The sequence below is a fragment of the Cervus canadensis genome, chromosome 8, assembly GCF_019320065.1.
Source record: "Cervus canadensis isolate Bull #8, Minnesota chromosome 8, ASM1932006v1, whole genome shotgun sequence".
Taxonomy (NCBI): domain Eukaryota; kingdom Metazoa; phylum Chordata; class Mammalia; order Artiodactyla; family Cervidae; genus Cervus; species Cervus canadensis.
This window is the reverse complement of record NC_057393.1, coordinates 14,129,231-14,139,583: the sequence shown is the minus strand read 5'-3', so window position 1 is coordinate 14,139,583 and position 10,353 is coordinate 14,129,231. Positions and strand designations below refer to the sequence as shown.

Here is a 10,353-nt window from a genome sequence, read left to right as displayed (position 1 = left end):
CTAGTTTGAACCATATTTTCTGGCTTTGCAAAATTTGTTTTAAATTGAAATATGTAACTACCCACATGGTGTCAATGTGGAATCAACCAGTAAGTTATCCTTGCATCTCTAAAGCTGTACTGCTTTCCTGATCGCTATGAACAAATAACTATAGTTGACAAAAGTAACTAGGACATGCAGCCACTTTACACAGCAGATCCTCGGCCATGGAAGTACCATAAAGTCTAGGATATGCTTGTGTGCATCTTTCAGGGGTGAGAATCCATGGTTTTAAACAGATCTTAAAGTGGATCCACAGCTTAAAAACGTTTAAGGGAACCTCCCCCAAGCCCATTTTTAAAGAAAAGCCATTATCTCTCAGTTTAGAAATAAACTCAGTGTATTTTATTTATTTTTTTAACTCAATGTATTTTAAAATTAAAGTGATTTTGAAGTTATTCACTTTTATGCGGACTTAAGATTTTATTATCTTACTATTAGTAAGAGCCAAATATCTTCAAACTGCCTTTCAAAAAATTCAAATATACTTAAATTTAGAATTGATAGTAACCCTCACATTTTTACTACCATGTATTTTCTCCTCTCAAAATCACAAATGGCCACAGAATATTTTAACTAGCTCTGATACTGAAGAAAGTAAGGCTTGATATTAAGAAATGTAGCATATGAATTTATTATTTTTTAAATGAATTTATTTTAAAATAATGCTAAAACGTTGCTGAACTTGACTGTCTAAACATTCATCTGAATGCTGATATATGGAAAATACACTTTAAATAGTCTCGTTACTCCTAGATAGCAGAGGCAAATAAATAAATCTGGTATCTCACAGCATAAAAAAAGAGTAAAACCAAATTTAATGCTTTTAGACAATTTTCAGAATAGCAATTTTGTATAGCAAAAGTGGACTTTGTTAAGCTTGTTTTCACGGCCCAATTATACAGGCAATTAATTCCACATAGATGCAGTAATCACTTTTTTTCAGATGTTGTTAAATGAAGATATTCTTGTTTTCTTGGTAGTTTTTATTTATTATTATTTTTAAGCTATTGATAACATAGCATGGCAGAAAGATTACATTAGGAATGTGATATAATACAACTGTTTTCATTGAAGCTTTAGACCTTACTATTCCCTAGGTGGCTGGGAGGGGTCCCCCTCCCTTGCCCTAAAGTACAACTGTGATGCCTCTATTGCCTCTCACCAATAAATAGAAAAATATCACACTACACTGAAGGTATATTTTACAATTATCATTAGCAGGATTTCTGAGCTTTCCATAATTGTGGTTCTACAGAGTTAGATACTTTAAAAACATGAGCAGGTTTTTATGAAAGCAAAGTTTTGCATTATTTCTACAGCTGTTTCAAATGCATCCATTTCAGCAGCATGCTTGGATGTCACTAAAACTTCCATGGTATGATCCAAAACCACCAGTCACTTACTCTGCCTTCCAGGTTGTCAGTGGTAAGTGATTTTTTTTATGGTAAGATGAAAGTCTGTGATCACACTGGGCAGATTACTTTAAGCTATTGTTTACAGAACAATATTTTAGTTTTCAGTGAATTTGGTGTATAGAGACTTCTATAGCAGTGTTCTTTTAAAAATGCAAGCATGCTTAAACAAAAAAGGGGGGCATACAGAGATATATTTTTGTTATAAACTTGGCCAAGAAAGGTATTTGGTTTCCTTATATTTTACTTGACAATAAAACAGCAAGAATGAGAACTGGCTATTGATTCTAAAACTGGAATAGCTTTTCTACCCATAAAAATGTTTTACCATCCATGTAAGTCATCCCTTTTATTTGAACAGCTTTTTACTATTCAGAGAACTTCCACAGTTATGCTGTTATCCTCACAACAATTCTGTGAGGTAGTTAAGAGGAAGTTTTGGTTTATTCCTACTTAGAGCTGGGGAGACTGCAGCATGGAGCCCTTTTGTGGCTTGCTTATGGTTACACAGTTTGCTAATGGCCAACAGAAGAGCTTCAACTTAAACTCTTGTATGGAATCCTAGCTTATGGACCTGGGCCAGAATCCTTACTATTATATGATGCCTTTTCCGGCCAGTTATATAAGCTGTGCTATCTAGTTTTAAATTCATGTCAGTTTCACTATATAGCAATTATCATAGTAGCTACCTACGAAAGGGAAAAACATGTACCTATCTTTTATAGACATATAAAAGGCCAAAACTTTCATGGTACACCAACAAAGGTCATGCTCACACGTTTTCCCTCAGTCACGTGTTACTGAGGACCCACACAATGAACTGTTACAGTAGACCTTCCTTTAAAGACACCTGGTCCCAATTCCTAGGTATCTATGCTATTTTTTTTTTAATGAATAAAAGACAGCCTGAACTATAGAAGCATTCAGAATGATCATTCCTTTAAGTCTGCAGATGTCAGGTGAAACAATAAATGTATTTTGCATGATTCCTCTTGTTCACAACATTCTCATGCATGAAAAAATTTCTAAAACAAAACAGCCAAACCAGATATCAACAAGGTCATTTTAAGAACAGTCCTCTGAAACTTCAAATATCCTTGCACATGCTTTATTTCCTATGGGAGAACTGAAGCTGAAAAATAATCATAAATGTTTAAAACTTCCATTTGAAAGGAAAATATCAATATTTTGAAAGATTCTATTTCAAAATCCTATGGTTACTTTTTTTTTTTTTTAGCAATCTTGTTATCCTCTCAAAATTCTTAACCAACTGCATTCTATATTTATTCCCTATTACATTTTGTTTTTCAATGCAAGCTCTTCAAATTAATCACTATATGCTTACTATACTTAAACTGCACAGAAGCTTTAGAAAAAAAGTTCACAGAAGCATAAAAAACAAGCAATATATGTAATCTTTTTTTTTTTTTACTAAGTCAGCATAACTAACTAAAGCTGCAGCATCTGCTTTCATATTACATTTGGCAAAATCAAAACAGAAAGCATCACCCCCAAACCCCAAAATAACAAAAATCTCAAGCAAGTAGAAATGACAAACTTCATAACACAAAGTAAGATTCAAAACCTGTTCCCTCAATGATTGCTGTTGTCAAGTTGGGCATGCAGCAAATTTGTTGTTACAACCGTGATGGAAGTGAAAATATTTCAAGAATCTGGACAGTATGCTATTTAACATTAATTCAAAAACTAGGAAAAGGAGGGGGAAAAAACACAATGAGACATCACACATACATAAACACAAAAAGTTAGCTTACATAATTACATAATTAGAAAAAGTTAAAAATAAATTAGTAAAAATAAATTCCCAGTATAAACCCAAAAAAGCATAGCTATAAATGCAATCTGAAACCACCAATTTAGTGGGCTGGTCATGTTTTTGCTGGAAAACCACCTCTTCCACTCTAGTTCTCACACAAGCAAATAACTGTAAAGAAGCAGGCCAAAGTGCATAATAAGAGGGTTTAAATGTGGTTGTATCTGTGGTACTTTAGATGCAACTTTTCCTCAAGCACTTGAAAGTTTAAATATGGACTGTTACACAGACTCAGATGGGCCAAATAAGTCATCTGATATGCTACTGAATGGCTGAGAGTCTATGAGTTGGGTTATTTCACTGTCGAGGTCTTCTTCTGCATCATCTGTGTACTTGCTGATTTTCTTGGAGTGCTGGTCTAAAGACAGACTTTCTAAAGACTCAATATCTTCAATGCCTGCTCTGTAGTGGATCATGAGAAGTGTCAGAGCTTGTAGTCTTTCACCAGATTTAGCCAAAGCAGCAGAAAGAAGGGACTTTTTCCTTGCATCAGTTGTCTCTTTTTCTTCTCTAACAAGGGAATTATTATGTTCCAACTCCTGATCAATTTCATTCTGCAGTTTATCTAGCATGAACTCTAGTTTCTGAATCCTCTCCTCTGTAGGCAAGCCCCTGTACAGATCACGACCGATCTCTTTAACGGCAATGAAAACGCTATCATCCAGACCACCCTCCTTTCTCACTAACTTTATTCCTGCACTGTTGCCTCGTTTAGAAGGGCTGTTCGAACCACAGACCTCTGTGTCACTGCCTTCATTGTCTGATGTGTTGGGTGTGTGTTTTGGTGAAGGTTCTACTAGATCAGTTCCTGGCTCAGACAGGCGAGTTTTGGAGACCTGACGCAGGTTTAACAAACGAGAGCTCGTATTGATAATATGTCTCGTCAAACCTGTTGTTCTGTTGACTGACTTCCCAGCTTCAGCATCAACACGAGGGGGCAGGCCTAACAGGGTTTCCTGTCCTTCCAGTCTGAGATTTTTCAGGGCCCGATCTATCCGCTGATCCATCGCTCCACAAAGAGGAGTCTCGGCTAGACACTTTTCCTGACATTTTTTATGGCAGACATAAGCACAGAACATACACTGGGAAGCAGCTTTAGTCCAAACTTTTTTCTTACAGTAATCACACCAAGTCGGGTTCTGGAATTGAGTGTCCTGGAAACTGTGTTTATTTTCTGTTAAACCCATTTGTCCAACAAAATGCTCCTCTTTAGGCAGAGCAGAAACCTCTTCAACCAAATGGAGTTCTTTTTCTTTTTCTAAGTTAGTAACTACGTGGTCTGGCTCTCCATCTTTCAAATATTTGAAGTGAACAGTAATGTCACCGTAGCAGAATTTGTCATTGAACCCCTTCTGCATACTCAGATTTCGTAGTGCGGTTCTCGTGACCATGGCCTTAGGTGATGGGGCTTCCAGTCTGAACTTGGAAAGGTATTCCATGTTCGAAGTAGCTAAGCATCCTAACGCCACCTCTTCAAGTTTCAAGCTCACGTGCCCCAAGCAGATGAGACCCCCTAGTTTGAAAGGGTCCCTGCACCACAGCGCAATGTTTAAGTACCTGTGGCAGGCTTCTATGTCAAAGAAACAGCTGGCTCTGGTTCTTGTCCATTTTCCCAGCTTCTTGCGATAAGGAATTTCTGATGATTCCCACGTTTGATGGTCATCTGAACTGTCCTTAGGTGGGCAGGCGCTTTCAGAAGTCAGATCTTTTGCCACTTCTTGCTTGGCTAAAAACTGCTTAGCTGCAGCTGCTTCTTCTACGTGATCCAGATTCTTCACTTGCTTTTCAGCAGGTTTATCTGCAGGAGGCGGTGGCAGCACCTTCTCTGGCTTTTCAACAGAAATATCTGGCTCGGCCTGTGTCGGGGCATCAGCGGAAGGCAAAGGAGCTTTGACTTGTGGTCGTGGTGGCACAGGTGGTTTGAAAGTGGATCCTTGGGTAGGTTTTGACACTTGTGCTGGTTCTGTTATCTCAGAAGATTTTAGGGCTAAGGGCTTATTTCCTTCTTTGGATGGAAGTTTTGGTGGTGGTGGGTAGCTTCCTACAACTGACTTACGGTTTAAAACAGGTGACCCAGTCCCGGGGGGTCTGACAGGAAGTGCTGTGGGAGCGCGCCTGGGGCTGTGGCTTAACGACTGTGCCTCCTCTCTGGCTTCAGTCTGGGCTCTGACATCGCTTGCCAAGTCTTCAAATTCAGAATCCAGGTCTCTATTTTCAGCATCTACTGCCAACCCAGTTGCTTCCTCTTCAAAGTTCGGTTGGCATGAGCCTGACAGAAAGTTTTCTTCCAACTGTCCAAAGTTATCCTGCAGCACTGTACCCTGGTTACTCTGGCCAACAGGCCTCTCATAATACACCAGCACTCGGTCACCAGCCTGCTTGATGAGCTTCAGCACCTGCAGTGTAGATGTGATTTTCACACCTGTTTTAAGATTTTAAAAGGGAAAACATAAAATTACTGCAGTAAAAATTACCTAAATTCACTAAGTATAACTGCCAATAATTCATGATCATTGAACTAATGGAAAAGCAGTAGTGAAAACTCTAAAATATGTTATGGGCTTATGGATACATCAGTGTACTGATTCCTAAACTCTGACTGCTCCAATGTCCTGGAAATGTTTACCTTTCCAAACCAAATGATGCCATGAAAATCTCAGGAGGGTGTCAAGCTGCTAACTCCTAACTGCTTTCCATTCCTTCCTAGGTTTAAATGACATTTTTTCTCAGTTTGAGTTGAAGTGAACCGAGTGAAACCTACTGAAAAGGATTTTATTAATGGTTAAACCAGGCTTAAAAATGATGGGAAACTGTGATTCTTCTGAAGGAAATTCTAAAGCGCTTCAGGGATTATAAGCTAGGTGATGAATGATTCAAATTAAGAGACCGGTGCTTGAACTAAACTTAGCAAAATACTATGCTGTGAATAGTGGACGCTTACAGATTCTATTAGCCATACACATGAAACGAATCTTTTTCAGGATGAGAAAGAATAAAGAAGGGATAGGAGGGCTTTAAAGTTAACCAAGTTGTTTATTACCTGTATCTGTAATTCAATAATACCTATCTTAAGTTTTCATTCTATTTTCTGATAGGTGCTATATTAATTCAAAATTCAAAAGGCACAGAAAGATGCACAGTGGAAAGTCTCCCTTCCCTGAGGCAATCAAAGCTAGCAGCTTCTGATGCATTCTTCTAGGGACATTCCAGGTGTAACTTTAAAAGGTCTCCCTGCCTTCCCTCAAACAGTACTTACCTAAGCAATCCCCTTCTATAGGACTTAAGAGAAAGATGAGGAGGAGTCTTGGCTTTCCAAAGATCCTACAGCCATCCTCAATAAATCAAAATAGTATCAGCCCCATCTAATAACCTGACTTCAGAGTTCCCCAACCTCTATATTCTCCAACTTCAGCTGCCCAGGCAAGAGCATGCTCTAGATCTGGTCATCACTTGGAACTTTTCCACATCAAAGATCTTCTACTTGGAATGAACTTCTGATCACAATCTCCTATTTCCACCTGTCTGCTAACTGAATCTGTTTTGAGGTAGTGTCCATGTCCGGTCATTCCTCCTTTTGCTCTCATGGTCCAGCTGGTCCACTTGCTTCTCTCCCCAGGCTCAGTCTCACGACCTTAATGGTGTTCACATTAAACATTTTTATGCTTTTGCCCTAGCCCTCTCCTCTTCATTCATAATGGTGTTCACATCAAGCTTTTTTCTGCTTCTGCTCCAGTCCTCTCCTCTTCTACCATCCGCTGTCCCGATGATCCCCAGCTGGGCTAGCCCCTTCCCCGCCCTGTCCTGATGCTGAGCTTCCTACCTGGAGACAGCACCGAGCTATGCCATCTGTCTCCAGCGTGCCTTTCAGTGCTGCTTTAGCATTCTTTGAATTGGTGTCAAAACAACTAAGTCTCCAAACACCAGCTTCAAACCTCTCTTACTCCCCTGAAGCCCACCATTCCTGCTCTTTTATTCTATAGATGACATCACTCGAGTTACTGAAAAGACCAACAAACGGCTGCCTTTTCTCCCTGCCAATCATTTTCCGGACTGAGCTGTCTGAGAGGAGGAAGCCGCCCTTTACCTGTACTCTGGATTCTGTTCCCCATCTCCTTCAGGATGTTGCTCTGTCAGTTATTCTTGCTGAAATGTTAATTCCCGTCTTTCTTTTCCTTTAAAACCTTCCTTTTCCTTGGTTTTCACAACGCTGCAGTAATTTAGCTCTGATCACCTCTCCTTTACTTTCTTTCCCCCCCAACCTCTATCAGTCCCTTGTATGCAAACGTTCCCATGGTTTTGTCACTGGTTTCCTCGACCTTTTTGTTCTTTCCCTAGATTACACCCATTCAGTAGTTTCAACCATCAACTTTTTCTTTGGGTAGCGACCCCTCTTCTTCAATCTAGTCATACATTCCCAAAGGCTTCTGGACATCACCACCTGGATGTTTTGTTGATAAAGTTAAAACTTCTCTTTGACATTCTCATCTTGCTGTCCTCACTAGTACATGAATCAATTTGCTGCCCTCCCAGTTAACCTGATTTGAATTGTGGAGATGGTGGACTCTTGAGATTCATTCTGCTGTGAATCCAAGAGTTTTCCATTTTCCTTCCTGGCTCAGATCCTCCTGATCACTTGTTTCAACTACAGTAATAAACAGCTTTTTACTATGATCCCTCACTTGGAGCTTCCTTATTTTAATCACCAAACATATGCTGCTTCCCAACTTTCCTAAAACATTGGTTCAAAACCCTTTAGCAAATAAACTCAATCATATGGCAATCGAGAGCTAACATGACTTCATGATTCATCCAGCCTTAAGCTCTACTGCTTCCCTCTAACCACACTATGTTCCAGCAAAACTGTAGTCTGATATAAAAAATAAGTCCATGTGATGATTTGAGGTAAGTAAAACTTCGTATCAATCTAAACTCATCCGTTGGACCCGGCCAGCCAAACCTGGATTATTTTCCTTTTGGAATATTTCAAATATACACAAAAGCAGAGGAAATAGTAAAATGAACTACATCATTGAGCTTAAATATAACATTTTGTCAGTCTTATTTCAACTATCACCAATCCTGTTACTAAAAATTTTTTAAATGATACATACCTGCATAAATGAAGTACAGTGATTAAAAAAAAGAATGTGTATTATACCTTTCCCTTATCTCAATACTATAATTTTTAACAAATGTTCGACACGAAGAGATGACTTTTGTTTTTTCACCCTGTCTATACTTATATTGCTTGGATTTATTTTTGATAATAGATATTTATGACTTGTGTAACTGAAAACAAAAATTTCCTGTAAAAGGGTCTAAAAAGGAAAATTTTGTGCTGTAGGTAAAATCAAAACAGGGTATGTATAAATATAAAAAATTATACTGAACTGTGAGTTTTAGCTGAGGGATAACTGTTATGTTTATGTTAAATAACTATGTAACAGATGAGGTCTGTTTTATAGCTTTATTATCCTAGGTGTTTGTGGACCAGAGTCATCATCTGGGAGCTTGTTAGAAATGTAGAACCTGGAGCGCCACCCCAGATCTACTAAATCAGAACCCACATTTTAACACCATGCCTGGGTGACTGGAATACACAAGAGACTTTGAAAAGCACTGTTTCAAAATTTTCAAATTCTAATTTTCAATATTTTGAAACTTCAAATTTTTTCATTATTTTATTGTCATGATGGCTATGAGTTAAAATAAAGACAGAGTTTCCTCAACATATAACCAAGGACAACTGCTCCTCAGTTTAGGAACTAACCTACCTGGTTATTTATTGTCTTAGTTGTGACAGAATATTCCACATTGCCTTTAAAAGCTCAACTGTAACCAACCATGTGTTTAAGAAATCTCTTGACAAGTCTAGAATGGGTGGGCCCAGTACTACAAAGATCTGAAAAGGCTTAGACTTTTCCCCACTGGTGTTTGCAGGTAGCCTTATTGATAATTTATACACATGCAAGCAAATAATCTGCCAATCGATAGATTTGCAGTTTTTATTAATGCAACTGACAGGAAGGCATGCAGGTGACACACTGTTCCACCAGTGACAGTGATCTGGGCTGCACTCTGAATGACAGTCTATCAACAATGGCTGGCCAATGAGGAACAACATGGGCCACCAATATAGGGGCCATAGGATAGATCAGGTGTGCCCAGTTAGATAAGGAAGCTCTCTCCTGTTCTGTATCTAGTCCTAAGTGATGGGGGTAGTACTGCTAATTCTGCCAGTTTTAGGCTCAGAGTAGTAATAGTGGTGATCATAAAGAAAGATAACTGTTGACCTGCCCTTTCATATTCAGGAAAAAATACAGAAGTAAAAGGAGGAAAATGGTCTAAAGAGGAAGTATTTTAAAGATTTATACATTAGAACTAAAATGATACCTGTTTCAAATTTTTTAAGGCTTCCTTCAGATTTTTACTTATAGTAATGTTTTTTTTTTTTTTCCATTATAAAAGTAATGTGCTTATAGAAACAAGGAAGAGGAAAAAAGCCCCACATCTACTCTCTGGTTTTCTCGGTAAATGTCAAGTATACTGCACAGCAGCATAATTACCTCCAATAGCAATCAGTCGATCTCCCCGCTGAAGGTTAGCAATTGCAGCTGGTGAATTTGGGGCCACAGTCTCAATTATGACGTGCCCAGCATAGCCGTCAGTTGACTGAACCAGACGAAGTGTAAGTCCGACACTTTGTAAATTCCCCTTTATTAATTCAACCTTTGATAAAGAGAAAAAAATGAAAACAGATTCAGTGGGTTCACGGTAGTGGAGTGAGAAAACACGAACACACAGAGCACTACAGCTCATGCTTTTACGCCACGGTGATTATTACAGACCGATAAAAGGTAGGAAATCTCTATTGTGACAATATAAACTAACCTATAGACAGCATACTAAAAAGCAGAGACATTCCTTTGCCAACAAAGGTCCATCTAGTCAAGGCTATGGCTTTTCCACTGGTCATGTATGGATGTGAGAGTTGGACTGTGAAGAAAGCTGAGCGCTGAAAAATTGATGCTTTTGAACTGTGGTGTTGGAGAAGACTCTTGAGAG

General features: G+C 38.7%; 1 protein-coding gene across 1 annotated transcript in view; it reads right to left on the bottom strand.

Moving 5' to 3' along the window:
• Positions 1-1,015: 1,015 nt before the first annotated feature.
• Positions 1,016-10,353, bottom strand: part of PDZD8 (PDZ domain containing 8) — a 76,656-nt gene continuing 67,318 nt past the window's right edge. Inside the window, exons 4-5 of the mRNA XM_043475331.1 lie at positions 9,855-10,017; positions 1,016-5,710 (exon numbers count right to left, since the gene is read on the bottom strand). Of these exons, the coding sequence (XP_043331266.1) occupies positions 3,510-5,710; positions 9,855-10,017 (2,364 nt within the window). The 3' untranslated portion in view covers positions 1,016-3,509. The remainder of the gene's footprint in view (positions 5,711-9,854; positions 10,018-10,353) is intronic.